Source organism: Dermochelys coriacea, chromosome 4 (assembly GCF_009764565.3).
Source record: "Dermochelys coriacea isolate rDerCor1 chromosome 4, rDerCor1.pri.v4, whole genome shotgun sequence".
Classification (NCBI taxonomy): Eukaryota; Metazoa; Chordata; order Testudines; family Dermochelyidae; genus Dermochelys; species Dermochelys coriacea.
The window spans coordinates 56736915-56757526 of record NC_050071.1 but is presented as its reverse complement, the minus strand read 5'-3'; the positions used below and the strand labels follow the sequence as shown (position 1 = coordinate 56757526).

Genomic DNA, 20612 nt, shown 5'->3' with positions numbered 1-20612 from the left:
TACCTTATTCTAGATTAATTTTCGTATGTAGATAAATATTGGCAGAATTGGGGCTTTAGATTATAGACTTTTCTGGCAGAGACTATCCTTAATTTTGTAACTTGTGGAACATCACATATATTAATGGGGCTTAACAGTTACACACGTGTGTGTAAGTAGGTGTGTACACATAAGTAAAATTACACATCATGACATCAGTCGATAGTAAATATTGCAGATATTTTGCCAATTTCAAAACAGATGTGAAGGAAAGGTTCAATATTAACAATGTATTTTTATTTTTATTTTGTAGCTTGGATCATCCTCCTCTGTGCCTTTTACATCTATATTCTCACAGCTGTTTATGACTGTTGTCGTTCCCCTTATTATTGGACAGGTATGTCTTTTAAATATACTTTTTTTTTTAAGAATATGATAAAGAGGGCTGTCTTAAAGATAAACTGTCAACACAGTATGCTGCCACATAGGACAAAGCATCAGGATGGTGGAGTCTAAGATCATAGAGAAGATATTACAGTGCTCCCTGGAGCCACGTTGATCTTTGTTGAGATTGAGCATCTGACCCTCACTGCCCAGACATACACTATTGCATATCGAGAAGAGAATTTGTGAATATAAAACAGGGGAAAATAGCAGTCCAGATTGAGAAACTTGCAGCCCAATGCAAAACGAGCTTTGAGAACACTCTATAGTTCTTTTGTCATATGCCTTTTAACTGGATGATGGAAAAAATTCTTCCTGTGTAATGGCAACTACTAATTATGTTAATTAAAAAATCCTGTGTTAAAAGAACTTGAAGGTGGTAAAGTCAGGCCATCAAAAGTTAGAAAATGCCAGAATTAAGTCTGCCCGCACCCTTCTGTATGCCCATTATAATACAATCTTTAATTATGTGATCACATACTATTTTTTTCCCACAGAACCTCTGTCTCATTCTGAGCACAGGATGGATGGCTCGATGAATGAGCAGCTGTTCAATATTTCATTTTAGCCTCATCATTCAGTGTGTGGCCCCTGCCTTATTTATAGCATGCAATTTAACCTTGCACTGAACACAGAATTAATTTCCTCCTGAGCTTTTGTATTACACTTGTCACTGTAGTATCTGAGCGCTTCACAAACATTAATGAATCTTTAAAAAGCCCTTTGAGATAGGGAGGTTTTATCTCCATTTTACAGATTGTGAACTGAGGCACACAGATTTTTCAGTATCCAAACTGAGATACCTACAGGCTGATTTTTCAGAATACTTACCATTTTATAGCACTTTATGCATTCAAAGCACAACTCCCATTGACTTCAGTTGCAGTTCTGAGCTCTCAGTCCTTTTGCAAATCTGGCCAACGGTGCCTCATGCTGGACACCCAGAAAACAACACGCAACAACTGCCTACCTTTGAAAAGTTCAATACAAGTAATTTGCCCAGCATCTCATGGGAATCTGTGGCAGAAGCCGAGAGAATCCAGTTCTCCAGGGTGGTATTCAACTGCCTTAAACATGAGACTATCTTTTCTTTTCCTGCAATCCCCTGCCTCTTTCATGATAAACTTTCCAACTTCAGCAATACACATGGACAGGGGTCCAACAGAAAACAGCCTTATATGCCACACAATTCTGATTCATTTCCTGAACACTGTGCATCCTGTGCACTGGCATCTTCTAACTTTTGAGGGTTTGGTCTTTGCAACCTTAGCTTCCTTTTAATGGATATTTAATGCAATTTCCTATTTTTTCAAAAAGGCAAACTGAAAAGAAAAGAAAATTCCATCATGTGGGACCATATTGCTGACCCCCACATGGGTCATCATCCGGGTTCAGACCCTTAGATCCTCATCACAGAGTTCTACCACTTGAGCTAACTAATTATCTAGTGGCAATAGTAGGCAGTTATCTTCTCTGTCAGGGAGTTCTCAACCTTTTGCTTCCTGAGGCTCACCAAGCATGCTATAAAAACTCCACTGCCCACCTGTGCAACAACAACTGGTTTTCTTCATATAAAAGCCAGGGCCAGCGTTAAGGGGTAGTAAGCAGAGCAGTTGCCTGGGGCACCACGCAACAGTGGGCACCGCAAAGCTGAGTTGCTCAGGATGGGGGGATGAGAGAGACACTTTGCCATGGGAATGCACAGCTATTTTCTAGAGATCACAGGGCTGCTGAGACTCAGGAATCCTGGGATCAGTTTCAGGTTTGGGAGGGGAACATGCTGTAGTGATTATAGACCCTTTTGCCCCTAAGCTTCTCAGATCCAGTCCCTGTCTTTATTTTGGCTCCTGTTCCATCACCACCACCCTCTCTCTACACCACACCCCTTTGCATTTGAATAAGGCTGCTTCCTCTTTTTTCTTCATGCTCTAGTTGGGAGAGGGGAGGTCACTGAAAGCACGAGAGATGGTCTCCCTACCTCTCACTTCTGGGGCACAGCACCACAGCATGTTCTAGTAGCTGCGAGGAGCAACTATGGGGAAAATGCTGTTCAGCTTTTACAGCCCAGGGATGGAGCATGCTCAGTTGCTGTGTGGGTGGTGCATGTGTAATCCAGTCGGTATGCAGGAGCCCTGTATGAAAGGAGCATGCAGATGGAATCTTTGGAGAATAACATTTACAACGTCCAACAAACCTCTGCTGAGCAGATGCAAGGTGTGATTTTTTTCATAGACTTATAACTTCATCATATTTGAGCAGACTTTCATTGAGACAGCACCAGGCACACCCCCAGACACCAGGGCATCCCTCCTGCCAAGTTTCAAGGCCCTACTCTAAAGTATGGAGGCACAACTAGAACATCTCTATGAAACAGTGGTATGTATGTATAAATAAATAAATAAAATAATAAACAGGGTCAAAATAACACAGTTTTCCCTAATTTCAGTCTCAGAAATGGCTTGACCATTTTTTAAAGTTTTCCAAAAAATTCAGCCTGAGGCAGACATGTGGCCTGTATCAACCCAAACAGTTAAAGTTTGGCAATAATAAAAGCAAATGAAAACAGGGCCTTATACTGGAAAGGGTTGTGCTACCTTAACTATAAGGGCTTATCTACATGGCCAGTTACTGCCCAAGAAGCAGTAACACAGTAACATCCCATGTGGACACTGCTACAGCAAAGCAAAAGTCCCAGAGTGTAGCTTCATGTGTTACTGCTTGAAAGTGTAGTATGCCAGGTCATACTTCAGGGCTTCAAGTGTACTGTAGCAGTGTCCACGTGGGTCATTGCTGCGTGGCAAGCTGGTGTACTATAGATTCACACCCTGGCTTTCTGCACAGTAACTTGCCATGTAGACACCTATAATAGTAAATCATTTTACTGAATTTTAAGGCTAGCATATAGTACACCTTAAAAGGTTCTTGGAAAGTATTCCTGTTTGATAGAAGAAGTTAAGACCCAGTAGGACTTGTATGGTAACAATAGCCACTGGACTCGAATACTGATCCCCTGCCATGTGACACAGGTGTAACTCTGACCATATCACATACCGAGGAAAGGAAGTAGGCCCCAATTCAGGGAAGTATATGAGCACATACTTAACTTCAAGCATGAGACTCAAACCATTGAAGTCTATTAGACTGCTTGACTGCTTTTGAGTCAAGCAGATGCATAAATGCTTTTTTGAATTGGGGCCATAAAGAGAAACCTCTTACCAGCATTCCTGTGTCACACCTTTATTACATGTTAGAACTAAACTAAATCTTTGGTAAAAATGGAGCAAGCAAAATTTCATGTATCCTTAAGTCCTGCAAGGGACCCAGGCAGAAAATTGAAAGAAAGGATTGCACTATTCCAGTGTGCTTGGAAGCAAGTGATATTTCAGCAAAACTAAAGAGGATGAAATCCTCCACAGCGCTACATGTGACAGGCCCAGAGACATTTTGGTAAGAGTCCTTAGAGGATTGCAAAAAATTTCAAAAATACTTTGATCCGTGCACAAATATTACTCAGGAAAGATGCATTGTATTACAAGAAACCAACTGCCAGGTGAGATGACATACCCCAATATCAATTAATCAAGGTTCTGTCAGATCAAAGAGGGGAGCAAGTTTCATAGATGAAGGCTCTCCATTGGGAATGCCCTATCTTTAGCCCTGAAATGTTCAGACTGAGGACTGTTAGCAGTTTTAGTAACTGATGTAAACTGAGAGAGTGCGTAGAGAGAGAGGCAGTCTTAGGTAGCCAGGACCAAAAAACATATTTAGTAAGATTTTATAGCTCAATTCCAACACCTTCAATTGCACACAGAAATCAATAGGAAATCAGTGCTAAGTGGAGTGCATCAGAAATTTTCCCATGGAGCATTCTTCCACTGGAAAATGCTGATTTATCAACATTGAAATGTTGTGTGAGAGTGTGACTATTTAACCAGGTTCATTTGCAATGGAACTGCCTGCCAGGCAGGTTTCCGCTGGAAACCAGCCTAAACCTGCCAGCTCTCCTGCTGGACTTTGAAACTCCTTCCCCCTCAGCAGCCCAGAGTATGTCTGCACAGGTCGTGGAAGAAAGTTCCCAGATTGAGTTGAGAGACTCGGGTTAGCAGGGCTCATGCCAGCACTGTAAAAATAGCAGTGTAGACAGCACCTTGAAGTTGCAGCTTAGGCTGGAGCTTGGGCTCTGAAGCCCAACCTCTTCCTTAGGCTTCAGCGCCCGAGTCCTAGCCTGAGCTGCAATTTTAGTAAAGCTTTGACACTGTCTCACATGACCTTCTCATAAACAAACTAGGGAAATGCAGCCTAGATGGAGTTGTTATAAGGTGGGTGCAAAACTGGTTGGAAAACCGTTCCCAAAGAGTAGTTGTCAGTGGTTCACAGTCATGCTGGAAGGGCATAACGAGAGGGGTCCTGCTGGAATCAGTTCTGGGTCTGATTCTGTTCAATATCTTCATCGATGATTTAGATAATGGCATAGAGAATACACTTATAAAGTTTGTGGATGATACCAACCTGGGAGGGGTTGCAAGTGCTTTGAAGGATAGGATTAAAATTCAAAATGATCCAGACAAACTGGAGAAATGGTCTGAAGTAAACAGGATGAAATTCTATAAGGACAAATGCAAAGTACTCCACTAAGGAAGGAACAATCAGTTGCACACATACAAAATGGGAAATGACTGCCTTAGGAAGGAGTACTGCAGAAAGGGATTTGGGGGTCATAGTGGACCTTAAGCTAAATATGAGTCGACAGTGTGACATTGTTGCAAAAACAAAAAAACATCATTTTGGGATGTATTAGCAGGAGTGTTGTAAGCGAAACACGAGAAGTAATTCTTCTGCTCTACTCCATGCTGATTAGTCTCATCTGGAGTATTGTGTCCAGTTCTGGGCACCACATTTCAGGAAAGATGTAGACAAATTGGAGAAAGTCCAGAGAAGGGCAACAAAAATGATTAAAGGTCTAGAAAACATGACTTATGAGGGAAGACTGAAAAAATTGGATTTGTTTAGTCTGGAAAAGAGAAGACTGTGAGGGGACATAACAGTTTTCAAGTACATAAAAGGTTGTTACAAGGAGGAGAGAGAAAAATTGTTCTTAACCTCTAAGGATAGGACGAGAAGCAATGGGCTTAAATTGCAGCAAGGGAGTTTAGGTTGAACATTAGGAAAAACTTCCTAACTGTCAGGGTGGCTAAGCAGTGGAATAAATTGTCTAGGGAGGTGGTGGAATCTCTATCATTGGAGACTTTTAAGAGCAGGTTAGACAAATACCTGTCAGGGATGGTCTAGATCAGTGCTATTCAAAGTGGTGGTCCGTGGACTGGTGCCGGTCCGCGCGCACATTGGAAAAATAAATTGCCAGTCCCCCACATCAGATAGCTTGAGAAGCACTGGTCTAGATAATATAGTCCTGCCTTAAGTGCAGGGGACTGGGCTAGATGACTTTTCGAGGTCCCTTCCAGTCCTGTGATTCAAGGCACTGTCCACACAGCTATTTTTAAAGCACTAGCATGAGCCCCACATAACCAAATCTGTCAACCTTGGCTGGGAGGCTTGCTGCTGTAGACATGCTCCCAGGGCTTCAGGTGGTCTGCCCCTAAATTGGTGCTTACATGATCCCTGAGTTGCCTGATTCCTTGCCTGGCAGGGAAGCATTGGAAATGTTTTGAAAAGGTCAAAATGAAATGTCATGTTGACTTTTTGTAAATAACATTTGGGAATTCCTGTAGGGTAGGAGATTTTGACATTTCATTTTTTGTTCTGTTTAGAAACTTTTTTTTTTAATTTTGGAATTTCCTGTGGAACAGGAATTCTAATTTCTGGCCAGCTCTAATGCTAACTAATCAAGCACCCTTATAATGCACTAACTGTACTATAACTTTCAAGTGTGTTTTCAAATGAAAAATTACTGTAATCCAGTCTGGAGGTCAAAGGAATGCATAACTGTAGGCGGTGAAAAATAGTCACAGATGACCATTTGGTGCACTGTGCAGTCTTAAATGCACAAATTGGAAGCCTTTTGAAAGTGTGGACCACAGTGTACATGGGTTAACAAACAGGAGGCTCACTAAATAGCTACTTGTTTTAAATAATAGTAATTGAGGCTGGATTTTCAAAATCTTTTAAAGTTGTATTTTGTTCCTGATGTTAAGCAAATAACATTGAGCATACAGGTTTGGCAATTCTCATATTAAGGTGTGAAGTACTGATAACTGGAAAACTGGGCCATTGCTAGTTATATTTTGGCAATATTTTAATGAAATCATCCATGAGAGACTGGATCTTCCAGTGGAGTTCACATTGGTCTTGTCCACGGGAGCTATGACAAACATGGTCAGTAGTTCACAGCTCTCTACCATATGTGTGTGTGTCATAATTAATTGGCAATATTAGTCTAATGTGGTTTATTTTATTGGTCTTGAAGATCAGTAATTTATAACAACATGAGATTTGTGCCCCCTATTGCGTGCACATATAGGGGATTAGAGAACACCTGCTATATGAGATCTGTTATATTGTTAGAGATAATATTTATTTATATATATGTTATAGTGTCTTGAAGTTCTTATATATTCTGGTCAATATAGCATAGTGTTATACTGAATTGATCTGATTATTGAAGGTTGCTATTCGTGAGCTACATTGACGTGTTAGGGTAATTTTTGCCTTCATTACAGTAGGTGGTAAATACTTTTACACAGCCAAGTAGAGCTTAGATCAATCCCTAAGCAGTTTCATCTTGTCTTTCAGATTGGGGAGTTAGGCCAAAGATCATTGTTTCTTTGTTCCTTTTTTTTTCTTCCAAAAGTGACAGAAAACAGAAACAACAACTGCTGCTGCAATATTTCCTTTCCACATTCAGCAGATCTTCTTTCTTTACACCTAAGTGCTTATGACAGACTTTTATTTTATGTTTTTATATTAGAGTGATTTATGATTAAATGTTAATGAAATAGAATTTTCACTGTGCTTTCATTCTATTCTACTAGTTTGAACATTTTTCAAAACAGCACACCAAAACCCCACTGTTTTCTATGAATAAATAATAAAAAGCATGTCTGTACATTATCATTCATGCATTCTCCAATTGCCCCATCAGTGATTTGTCTGCCAGCATAAAGTGGGCACTTCATATTAAACAGACCTTAACTAAAGCTAAAATTCATGTTATGATTCCAGCAGTTCTTTCCCCCAAATCTATCGAATGAGGTTAGTTGTGTAAGTGCTGTAATATTTCATGGAATCTAGACAACCAAAAAGATCTGTGATATTCTACAAGTGGAGGATTTTGGATCTATCTTCTGCATCCTTGTTCAGACTATTCAACAGGAGCTTTGCCAACATTTAGAACATGTATTTGTAAACAAAATCTTAAAAGGATGCTATATTGATACATGAGCTGCCAAAGGAACTGAAAATAGAAATCTTAGCAGTAAAATTTTGCCTACGAATACTTTTAAAGAACAATCTATTATGGTAAGGAAGTGGTATACTGTAATTAGTGAAGAGAGGTACAAAACATATGGGATGAAAAACGTAAATTAAATTAAATGTAATCGAATTTAAAAGTGGTTTAAAATTAAAAATAAACCAAAGGTTAGAGAAACTTTCATCTAAAGGAACACTTTATCAAATAGATTATATTTGTAACTTAAATCCACATGGAAGTGGCCTTACTTTTTATAATCAAACTTCAGGTGAGTTGCAGGAATAAGGAATGATGTTCTGAGAGATCAACACTACTGAAAAGCAGTTGCAGAAAATTAAGGTGACAGATTAACAGGATTCCAACCATGATTCACTTTCTTATGACACTTAACTTTAATAAGTAACAGAACAAATTCTCCACAGAAATGCAAACAAAGTAAGAACAAATATATACTTACCCATAAAGTGTCATAGGAGTATTTGTATATGTTGTTGTTGAATGTGTTGTTTTTTTAATTTTATGAAAATAGCAGTTTTAAATTACTCAAAATGTTAGTAGGTAATTTTTAAAGTGTGTTCCATAGGGCCCATCTAGATGGAAAATAGAATCTTGGTTTAGTTTGAGGGAGACTAATGCATGAAAGTAAATTGATTCACACACTTTAAATCACTTTTATATTATCCAGTAAGCTGGAGATAAAAAAAGAAAAAAGCCAGAGCCTGGTAAACATTTCTCCTCAAATTAAAAGAAGGAAGCAGTTAGTATTTCTCTTCATCCATTTTTAGGACAGGACATTAAATCAGATAACTCAACTGACATTTTTTAAAATTCCGCAGGCTGCAAGAATATGAGTGAATTGGTATATAGTCCTAAGGGTGGGCAAGGCTGTGACCCTCATAGTAATATACAGGAATCAATACAAAAACCTGCTATAAAGACAAAGATTCTGACCCTATAAAGAGACCTGCTCCGGGTCCCATTGAAATGAATGGAACTCTGCACTGAAGTAAGGGCCCATCTATGTGGATTCAAGTTGCAAACAAAAATACTAAAATAATGGGGAAAGGGTCTAGACCCCATTTTGTGTGTGCTGTGCAGCATATATACTCTCATTTCCATCTGCTCCCCTTCTTGGTCCCTATACTCCTTATAAATCCAGTTTATTATCTTCTCCCTCTCTGAACTTGGTTCCTTCATTCATGTAGTCCCCAGTATTTGTTTCTCTTCCCGACCTTGTTGCCATCACCTTGTAAGGGAAGGTGTGGTGAGATTATTGGACTGTTAGACAGTATTTTTTTTTTAATGCTTCACTTTGAAGAGAGAGCTTTTGAAGGCAAAGAACACACAAAGTGTAATACAAAGTTATAACGCTATTTGTTTATTACGTTTATTAAATAATGGCTCTACTAAGACAAAATGGAGAATTAGGAATCCTAAATTTAAAAGAGAAAGAAAGTGAGTGAGAGGAAAAATCAGCTACTGGATTTGGGGCTAACAATGAACCAATATTGTTTGGTAAGGCACAAGGGAATAATGACTCATACTTTCAGTTGAGGGGTTAAAGTCGAGGCATTTTAGAAGGTTTAAAGGAGGATATAAGGTTAAAACTATCTTTAAAAGATTAAATCAATCCCAGAACAGTGGGTATAAATAGAAGGCACATTCTGCTTTGTGTGATGATGTAACTTCCAAAACATTTGTTATATGACTATACAGCCATTTTCCCAGTTTTCAGTTTATGAGGGTTTAAACATCTTAAAGTTATAGATTTATGTACTTTTTAATGACACCTATTTTACAAATTTTTCCTATTATATTACAAATGTCGAGGAAGGCTCCATTTCTATATAGTGTGAAAAAATACTAGATCTAATTAACTTCAATTAATAACAAACCGTAATGGGCCACATAAATCATTCCTGAAAAAGACAGTTACTCATGTATTAACTTGTATGTCCTCCACATGGGGGGGAGGGTCAGGGGGAGGGAATCTAGCTGCATTTCACTAACAGATCTCACTAAATATATGGTATGGTATAACTATAAGTAACTGCTAATCAGAATAAAAAAAATGCAAACTCCACATATGTGATGGATTTCTTCTGCCATTTCAAAGTATTAATTTGTAATAGGCATGCAGTGTGTACATGAGGAATTGCACTGAGTGCTGTTCCTGCTGGCCAATATTAAGGAGCAGCACCTGAACATATGTCCTGACTCACAGAACTAGGTTTCCACTTAACTCATTAGGGTATAAGGGATGCGGGGTAGCTGTCTAAAGAGAGGATCTGGAGTGTGGGCTGAACAGTCTGGAAGGAGAAATCCTAGGAGTTGTCAAGCCTGAGGAAAGATTTCTATTGAAATGATTTCTATTGTTAATTTCTGTGTTGTTAAAACTGAACCCTAGAAAGTTCTAGTGTGTGGGGCTGTGTTTTAGAGTAAATTGGGAAAGACACCAGCTCACAGAACTTTTAATGGCTTAAGTCACTAACAAGAGGTAGTATGAGGGCTAAAGCCATACAGCTTGTTTTGTTATCTTCTAATTTTTCAGTAGATTCTTCATCAACATTCACATTGTGCTTTTTAATCTTTTTAAGTGGGCAGTTTGCATATTTAATATCCCCAAAGCCACTAGGGATAGGGGTGTCTGTGTGTGTGTGCCCTGCTCTTTGGGTTTGGAGTTAAATCTTCACAGCCCCTCACATCTGATATGGTTACTGGCACGTGATCCAATCTTATTCTCATAAGTGGTTCCACAGTGTTACTGGCAGGAGTAAGGGTTGCAGGATCAAGACCAGCATCTCCTCACTGCCATCTTTTTTAGGGATCCTATGATACTTGGTAGTGTGGAGTGTGTTTTCTTTAAGGTTTGGGAAGTTACTTGGCCAATCATTTTCTTTTGAAAAGGAAGGGATGTGAGAACTCTCTGCCTGCAAGAAAAGTGAGGATTTTATGTTCCACAATGGGACTTGGTTTTCAAACATCCCTGCCCTTTTTTCCTTTAGCAAGATGCTGCCTTTAAGATTTTCAGTTCTGGGGAATTTTCCTTTAATATGGAGAAGTGGGATTTACCTCTACAAAGCTCTGTCCTTTCCACCTCTTTCCATCAATATGCTTGTCTAGGTCACTTATTTTTGGATGTCATTGTTTCACATCTCCATTCCAGGCTGTAAGTTCTGTCCATTAAAGTATCTGCTCAGACACTTTATTGTCCTGCCTCTGAAACCATCAGTGACGTGCAGGTGGCCAACGATGTTGGTGTCTGAATCTGCTGATCTTAGTGCCGGCCAAGGCTTGAAGAAATCTCTATGTTGTCTTTATTGTTAGACATTTTCTTTCTCAGTATTTTAACCTAGGTTCCAGTTTACTTTCAGAATTTTGTATTTAATCAATTCAACACACATTGATCACAGCATTTTTTCAATCCATCTTAGATTTTCTGCCTGTAAAGCACTATCACCATCAATCTGCCAGGTTCCCTGGCTGGCTCTGCTGCTCTCATTTGTTTTGGGGGTGGTTATTATTTTGGTAAAAATCTTTAAAATATATATTTTTTTAATCCTGCAGGATTTTAGGCTTTAAGTGAGGCTTCAGAAATTGAGTTTACTAATTCAGAGCCCTTAAAAACACTCTGGTGCTGAAAATAGACACTTTGGAGAACATGAATAAATAGAAAATACTGAATATGAGTTTTTGGTCTAATGGAAGTCATTGAAGTATGCTCTCCTGTGGAAAATCTAACAGAGTTTTTGCTCACCCCTTTAGTGGCTAAGTATATAACTTACCTTTTTCAGTATTTCCTCTTCTCACTGTCCAAGTCAGAGTAATCCAATTCAAATAGTATGTATGTGGTCTTCAGTAGCTTTTCTTCTTCCCCAAAAAATGAACACTTACCTCAGGGAAAAGGAAGGGAAACTTGTGTATTTCTTTTGCAAGGGCTCATGTTAGAGACCAAAGACCTTGCCTCTGCATACTGGGTTCGAGGACTGGAAAGATTAGGATACTTTCGACTTGAACTGTTTCACAATGTACACACAATATAGTTTCATTCAAATTTTCTGTCTCATGCCCTTCAGTTTCAGAAGAATGGTCATCCCTATACAGTGGCTTTAGAATGATTTGATAACAGGAATTTTGTACATCCTACCATTACGATCCTCTTCAGCACCTCCAAAACATCGCTATTTATCAGGCTGTGTTCCCTCTTTTATATCTGACAGGCATAACATTCAAAGTTTGTGAGTTGTGAGTAGGTCTTAAGAGCATTTTATCGTATGATTTCCCAGAAGTCTTCTCTTTTATGTCAAGAGAAATTTTTGAAACATCTTGAGGTGTCCATCTTTTATTAGCTTCAGCATTCCTACACTCCACTTTCAGAATTCTTAACATATGTCCTACATGTAATTGATCAAATTTACTTGCCAGAGCCACTAGATAGGGAGTTTTTATAGGACTTTCCTTACTAAGAGATCTTAAGCACTCTGGGAAGGCAGTGATAGGGACTGACAGAGCAAAGAATGATCCACCAGCCTTGGCAGCTAGCTTGTGAAAAGGACCTGTACTGCTGCATTGATTTTGATCTTGAATACCTCTAAAATGTTCTGTATTAAGTCAATAATGGTGATGTTTATTACTGGGATTGCAATAGGGAGGTAACATGATACTTTTAGCATCTTATCATTGCAAAGCCCCATGATCTTGCATTATTATTTCTAAAAGAATGTGGTAACACAGTCTGTAGGGAGATCTCATGAGAAATCAGGTAATACAGTATGATTCCTGAAAAATTAACACAAGTCATGGCCGTTTGATTGATTCTTTAAAGTTTTTCAGGCCATATAAAATAACGCAAAAAAATAAAAGCAGTTCACCAGGAAGTGCTCAGATAGATATGTTGTCTCTAATGATGCTCAGTCCAATTTGACATAATTTTAAAGTTCGTTATTTTCAGTTTTAAACTTGTCTCTAAAACAAAATCTTGCAAAACAGTTTCAGATTCAATTTCCTGAAAGTAGAAAAGTTACACTAAGCACTGTAGGTTTGTTCATTTTCATGTTTTAATTCTGGTATTCTAAAAGCATGCAACTTGCATTTGTCTTTAGATTTATAAAAACTAGATATTCAGAGTTTGAATTATTTAAACTCCCACAACACATGTACTTTTGCTTTTCAAGCATGAGTTATAATTTAATTAAAAACTTCTGGTGCATCGCTAGCTATTTAAATATTAAAATGTTCCATGGATCACTTTCGATTATCTACCGTCATGAAATTCCTGAAGATGTCAGATTTTTAAGATTCCAAAAGTTGCACTTGGAATTGTCTGTTGATGCAAAGGGGACTGTGATAATTACATCCATCCATTAGTATCAGCAGAGGAGATAAACTTTGGGGAGGCTTAATGGGCATGTCTCAGTGACAGCTAGCAAAGAACATTTGGCTTGATTAAGGATGGATTTGAATGTACTTGAAAATATACTCTCATTATGGATGCCCAGTGGAAGTTGCACTACAAATGTTAAATTCCCCAGAAGAAGAGTTGTGTGGCAGAGAAGCTTTGAAATCCACTGTGGCCGTCATCCGAATTATTCTCTTTTCTTTATGTCTTTCCGCTGTCAGATTCATTTTGTGATGCCCAACTTGCTCCCTGCATCTTTGAAAAGAGGCAACCTGTTGATTTCTGTGTTACAGATTGTCCGAAGACGCATCAAGGATTGGCTTGAGAGGAAGAAACCTCCATTTGGTGCTATCAGCAGCTGTGTGCTCCTGATGATCATCTATACAACGTTCTGTGACACTTTCTCCAATCCAAATATTGACCTTGATAAATTTAGCTTGATTATAATAGTGTTCATAAGTAAGTTCGGTCTTAAACTATCCCTTTTATCACTTATTAGTCTCCCGTGTGCAATGAACAGCGTATACTGGAAAGAAAAAAGAAGGAAATACATTTAACTGCCATGAGGCTAGATTTTGTATTTTTGCAAGCAAGATAGATTAGAAAAATTCCTAGAGGCTTCATACTTTTAGGATGTTAAGTAAGCAAGCAGTAATAAAAGTATAAACCCTGCTATTATATACACTTGGGATTGCTCAAAGTAGCATTTCCTTTCTAAAGTAATAAGTTTTCAAATATCAGTGTCCATCCTGTTGAAGTTGTAGCTATTAAAGGGAAGTTCATGTTTTGATTTGGCACTCCTCACTGAAAGTATAGATTCCAGTTGGAGCTATTTTTGACAGAAAATTATGTTAATAGCTTATAAAAAGCTGGTTTTTACTTTCCTTACTGTATTATAAATCTTGAAAATATTGGGATTTTTTACATGATAAATTTTTTGTGGTTGAAGTAATTTGTTAGAACATTTTTGGTGCTCTTTCTTTTGTTCATCAGATTTAAAGTAATATATTTAAGAGAACAGTGTCCTGGTATCCGTCAGTTAAAAATACATTACACAATCATTAAGAACCAAAACAGCAGGATCCCGTATCACCTCCCCACATATTATTTAATTATTAATTTTAAATAGTTCATGCAGACTAAGGTCTGTACTGTCTTTCTTGAGCAGAGGTTCCCTGAGAGTAGAAATTTGCCCTGAGAGCAAGAAGTACTCACTGTCCCACTCCACCAGGGGAGCTTTAGGCAGCTAGTGTAACCCTAAAAGTGGGCAGCACTACTTGGGAAAGGCATGTGGCCCAGACTCCAAAGGGGTTCACTGACTCAAGAGTCCTATGCTGACAGGACTCTTCTGGAGCCTGAATGCAGCTTAAAAGCTGCCCTCTCCTGTCAGAATTCTTAGTATCACCTGCCTTTCCAGTAGGCATAATCTGCTCCCCCCCCCCCCAGATACAGCAGCCCATATTAGTGTAGGGGAGTGTAACTTGGATCTCCCAATACCAGCACTATAGATCAAATCCTGTTTAGTCTAAAACCACTGAATTTCAGGAAAGCACTTGAGTCGCCTTTTAGTATATAGGTGTCATAGAATATCAGGGTTGGAAGGGACCTCAGGAGGTCATCTAGTCCAACCCCCTGCTCAAAGCAGGACCAATCCCCAATTTTTGCCCCAGATCCCTAAATGGTCCCCCCAAGGATTGAACTCAGAACCCTGGGTTTAGCAGGCCAATGATCAAACCTCTAAGCTATCCCTCTTCCCTCCCCCCTTGATACAGTGTCTGAAATCCTGGCCCCATTGAAGTCAATAGAAGTTTTGCCATTTACTACATTCCATCTTGCATCCTTGGTTGCAAAAGTGTATATGCTCTTCAGATAGTCTGTCGCCTTACATAGAAAAAGGAAATAATATTTTTCACTTGTTCCAAGTAAATAGAAAAAGAACACCCCTATAAGAGAATTAATAATTAGATATCTTGTCTTTTTGTTTTAAAACACTCAATTCATAAAAAAGTCCATCACTTAATTGAATAATGTTTGAATTTAGTAAAAACAGCTGAGTTTGCTGTGGGATTTTTAGATAAATTCTTGTCTAATCTGTGTAGATTTTATAGCGCTCATAGCACTACTTTTGTAAGCCTGGGTTTTGCACTCCCTGTCCCACAGTGTTCACCCAGCTGTGGCTGTTTTCCAGTGGTGGATAATCTGTGGAGCACTTTTAGATGAAAAACACTATATACATGTAAAATATTACTTACAATATTCGTTGCCAATTCAACATGATAAAATGCTTGTGTAATTGATAGTAAACTGCAGAACTGACATTGTAAAATGAGAACAAATAAAAAGAGTGTACTTCTAGTGAGCTTTTTCAAAATTGCTGAGAAGGAAATATAAAACAAAAAAGAATTCAGATGAAGGGTATGCATGCTAAGAGGAATATTCTCCCCTGATGATTTGCTTGTAACTTCCATGCACAAATCTGTGCAAATAGAGGGGAAAAAACATAAATTCTCAGTTAAAATGTAAAGAAAGTAAAAGAGAAACTTTGAATAAAAGACCCTCATGTTATTCTGACAGCATAGCAACTGGTGTGAAAAACAGGCAAAGCTGCTTAGCAAACTATGCTTTTTGGGACTGTTCATGCAATCCAGTTGCTTCCATTGCTTTTCTTGTCATTTACAGTAGTGTTCTGAAAGATTAGTCTGTTTGCCACATTCAGGATAAAAAACTTCCTGTACAACATTGTGTTTCTTGTAATTGTGAAAATCATCCAACTTCATTTATTTTTTTGCCTGTTCTATATTTAGTCAGTTCCAATGTGCATAACTAAAATTCCTTAGCAAAAACATTAATGTACACCTTGATACTTATAGATCTATAATTTGCTACAGATAAAGCATGTCTTTATTTCTAAAATATTTAGAAAGTTGAAAAATAAGGAAAGTCTGTACTACTTCATTGGAGTCATTGGCTATGTGCTATGTTATTTCAGTGGCAAATTTGGCCTGAGATTTAAGAGGAAAGTATATTTATTATTCTTCAGATTATTGTTTAAAGGTAATATGTATGTTAATATTCTAACCTTGGTAAAGTATATATAACATAGCATTGATAGCAACATTGGTGTTTATTTGTATATAGCTATTACAGAAAGGATACATTTTCTGTGCATGGTAAATTAATGCATTTATGCCAAAGAAAAATGATTTCCAATTCCGTAACAATTGGTTGATTCCTTAGTTTATGAAGTAAAATACCAAGTGAAATGTGAGGCAAAAATTTTAGTGTGCCCATCTCAGGAAATTCTCATAAGAAATGGAAAATTTCATTGATAGTTAAGAGATTCTTTCAGTCTTGGTTTAATGTGTCATACCAACAGTATTGCCCAGTTATAAATTGGGGCCAAACTATTGCCTTATCTTACCTTGTACTATGGGACACATTAGCGTCATGGTCATCACATACCCAGGCTTTGCAAGAGAGGGGGTTCTGCACCAGATTTCTGTAAAGTTCTGCTGTGCTCAACAACTGCTGAGGGTTTCAGGCTGTGTGCACTGCTTGGTTCAGGAATTGGCTTTTTTCCAATAGGAATGCAAACATATATATAGGAGTCTCCTAACCCCTGCTAACAATTATGGAAAGTACAAGCATTTCATCAAGAGGGCAATATACACCAGAGAATAGGCATGTTTGTGTCTGCAGTATTCACACTTACACGTGATTTTTGCAATTTGTTAAGCAGAGATGTATCTGGCACCTAAAGTATATCAGAAGGTGCACTATGTCATCACTCCTGTGAAGCAGTACTCTGGAAATGGATGCATGGCATTCACCTGTCAACTTCTCTGTCAATGAGACATCATGTCAGGAAGTACCTTATTCAGAGGCAGTGCTTCTGCAAGTGCTGCCATAACCATAGTAATCACATTTGCTACAGAAATGCTTCCTCAGACATGGTGATGTCCATCGCTCCTTCAGAAATAATTGTCCTTTCTGCAAGTCTTTATATGCCCACGCACTTGGCTGGATCAAATTTCTTTCAGTGTTTTGGCCCATCCCTAAGCATCAGATGTGTATCTTTTCATCCTTTATGCAAGTGTAAAAGGTATGTACACAGCATACAGTACAGTGGTTTAGATGAAATTTATTTTTACCATGTAAACTTAAATTTAACTTGTTTCTCTTTCAGTATTTTTTGTTCAGCTGAGCTTCATGCTTTTAACTTTCCTCTTTTCTACAAGGTAAGTGGATTAGAATGTTTTGAACAAACATACAATATAGAGTGTGTATATTTATTTATGCATACATTTAGGGGCATGCTTCCAAAACAGGGGTGATTTCATTCTAATACTTGATGCTTTTGCTGCATCTCCCCCATTAGCATTGCAGAGGCAACACAAGAGAGAAGGAGCTGGATTCTATTCCTCCTTGTGCATTTTCTACTGAATTGTTAATCAAGTTCCAATCAATTACTCCAGGGTTCTCAAACTATTGTACTGGTGACCCCTTTCACATAGCAAGCCTCTGAATGTGACCCCCCCCTTATAAATTAAAAACACTTGTTTATATATTTAACACCATTATAAATGCTGGAAGCAAAGCGGGGTTTGGGATGGAGACTGACAGCTTGCGACTCCCCCATGTAATAACCTCATGACCCCCTGATGGGTCCTGACACCCCAGTTTGAGAACCCCTGAATTACTCCTATTGAAGGCAATGGATTTGCCCAGGTGTCAAGATGCGAGTTAGAGCAGCCACAGTCCTGCTCTAAGTTCTGCTGCCTGAAGCAGTCCCTAAGGCACCATTCTGCTGATTGGGGATTGCTAGAGTGCAGCATACTCTGGTTATGTCCCCTGCCTAAAACATTCCCTATCCAGGGGGGAGGATGCACGTGGCATAGAGCCAGCTCTCCTAGTTTTATGCCACCAGAGTATTCCCTTGTGAGAGGGGAATCTTAAATGATCCTTTAGGACGTCTTTAAGTGCCTTTTTTGTAATGTTGGCCCTTTCCTGGACCAAGGATCTGACCCAGTTGTAGAACCCCACAATGCCATTTTTACAGGACCTTGAGTAGGATGCTACTTAAACTGTATAATAAATACATATCTGGAGTTTCAGGAAAAGCTATTTCCCATTTGGATTGAACATATGACCTCTACTGGGCAATCGTATGCCTCTGTTGGTCACTTCCTGCCTTAATTTTTTCCTATAAACCTTAAGCCCAGCTTCTCTCTCAATAGATAGAATGTATCCTATATTTCTTTACTGTCTGTTGGTCAGTTTTTACAAAGGAGTGTTGGCTGCTAATGTGATACAGAATGTATGTAGAAATAACCTTGGGTGAATTTAAGTTGTGGGAATTTATCCATTAGAGAGTTTGCCACAACTGAGGGGAAAAAATATTTTTAAATAAATAAAAAAAAACCCACCACACACACACTGCTGTGCATCTGTGGGTAGAATTATTTCTGTCTAGCTGATCAAAGTGTTATGAACATGGGTATGGATACTTAAAGTTGTACATTTGATCAATGATGTTTTAAGCAGATTTTTGCTGAGAGATTATTAAAATGTTTTTTTTCTAGGAATAACTCTGGTTTCACACCAGCAGACACCGTGGCTATCATTTTTTGTTCCACACATAAATCCCTCACCCTGGGTAAGTCATTATGAGAGATCAAGTTTAGCTTTTCAGTGCAATCACAGTAATTCACTTTGATGGAAAAAGTTGTTTTTTGTTAAATCAAAGTAGTAGTTTTCAGTGTGACAAGCATGCAAACATAGTATATTAATGATATTGGTATATTAATGATAACATTTTTGCACAGGGTAAATAAATGTTTATTAAAAAGGAGACAGCACGGTTTTCTCAACTGGGAGTTCAGTAGTTGTACTGCAGTGCCATTATTCTGCTCTTATTTAGAGGGAGCTACTTCATTTTCTACTTGTGATGTTCCGATACCCTTATCCAATATTGATAAAGTTTGAGGTTCATTACTCATTTTTCTGAGTTATTCCTACGCAGTCACCCCAGAAAGATGATATTGCTCAAAACGGCTTAGCATTTGCAGTGCTTAGCATATTCCGAAATAGCTCACTAAGGACAGTTCTGTTTTCTGTATAGTTTTAGCAGCTTAATTGTATTTATCTGAAGTCTGTAACATCTTTGGACTGTGTGTATAATTTATTACAATTCGTTAGTCAAAAACATTATTGAAGTATTTGTCATTTAAAATTACTTAGTGATAATAAGCCTGGTCTGATCGAAACTTACAAAATATAATTAAAATATTTATGTTTAGAGTGGCATGATAGTGCTCCATTCCTGTTCCTGTTCTCTTCTGCCGATCAGTCAGTGCCACTATTGGTGGCTGTATGTTTTCTCATTTCTTTCCAAAACTGGAAAATGTTTGTTTGATAAAGTACAGCATATATAATTGAGTATTAACCTTTTCAAGCCTGTAACTATCAAAGATAAAACATTAGTTATTAAATGGAGTTGGATATATTGCAAGGAATGGTAACCACCATCTTTACCATTGAATAGCATTTCTACAGTTACATTTTAATATACAGAAAGTATTTATTTTGATTTCTTTTAAACTGCCTGGGTACTTTGAATTCATTTTTAATAAAATCAGTTTGCATTGCTTTGAGTACAATTTCAGATAATCTGTAGTACATATGACTCCTCTTTCATATAAGTATAGCACAATACAACGTGTGTGATTAGACCAAGTTACCTGCAGACCTAGGGTACAACTGTGACCTGACAGAACAAAGGGCATTGATTTCAACTACCTAAGAATGTGCAATTATTTTATAATTTTTTTTCTTGAGAATATGATTTTGTGTGTAGACTGCACACACTTATATAACTGCTGTGCAAATAAAATCACTACAGTAGGTGCTTAAACATGAGAAGCCTCCAGGGGATTGCTTTCACCCAGAAAAAATCAGGGATCTGTGTTCCCCTGTCACTAGTTGTTTTCATGCTATAAACCCTCCAACATAGCCCTGCCTGAATCACACATGGCATACACTGAAGTCAGTGCTCCTTCTCTCCATCCTTTTCCCCACTTGCTTGTGACTCAGTCCCTGTTTATTATATTTTTATTTTCTCCCTGAAGCTACCTGGTTTCTAGCTCCTAGCAGCTGCTGAATAAAAAGTAACTGCTCTCTCTGAGACATCTAAATTAGTCAGGTTTTGCTTGCACTTTGTAGTGCTCTGTGCACATGCAACAGATGTGGGAAAACAGCAGCCAGCTAAAAGTTCAGGTTTCAGAGTAGCAGCCGTGTTAGTCTATATTCGCAAAAAGAAAAGGAGTACTTGTGGCACCTTAGAGACTAACAAATTTATTGGAG

General features: G+C 38.2%; 1 protein-coding gene across 2 annotated transcripts in view; it reads left to right on the top strand.

Moving 5' to 3' along the window:
- The window catches only part of SLC10A7 (solute carrier family 10 member 7), a 203733-nt gene that overhangs the window by 151985 nt on the left and 31136 nt on the right, over positions 1-20612 (top strand). For both annotated transcript variants that reach the window (XM_038399604.2, XM_038399603.2), the window contains 4 exons: positions 293-376; positions 13544-13709; positions 17437-17488; positions 18833-18906. In XM_038399604.2, the coding sequence (XP_038255532.1) occupies positions 293-376; positions 13544-13709; positions 17437-17488; positions 18833-18906 (376 nt within the window). The remainder of the gene's footprint in view (positions 1-292; positions 377-13543; positions 13710-17436; positions 17489-18832; positions 18907-20612) is intronic.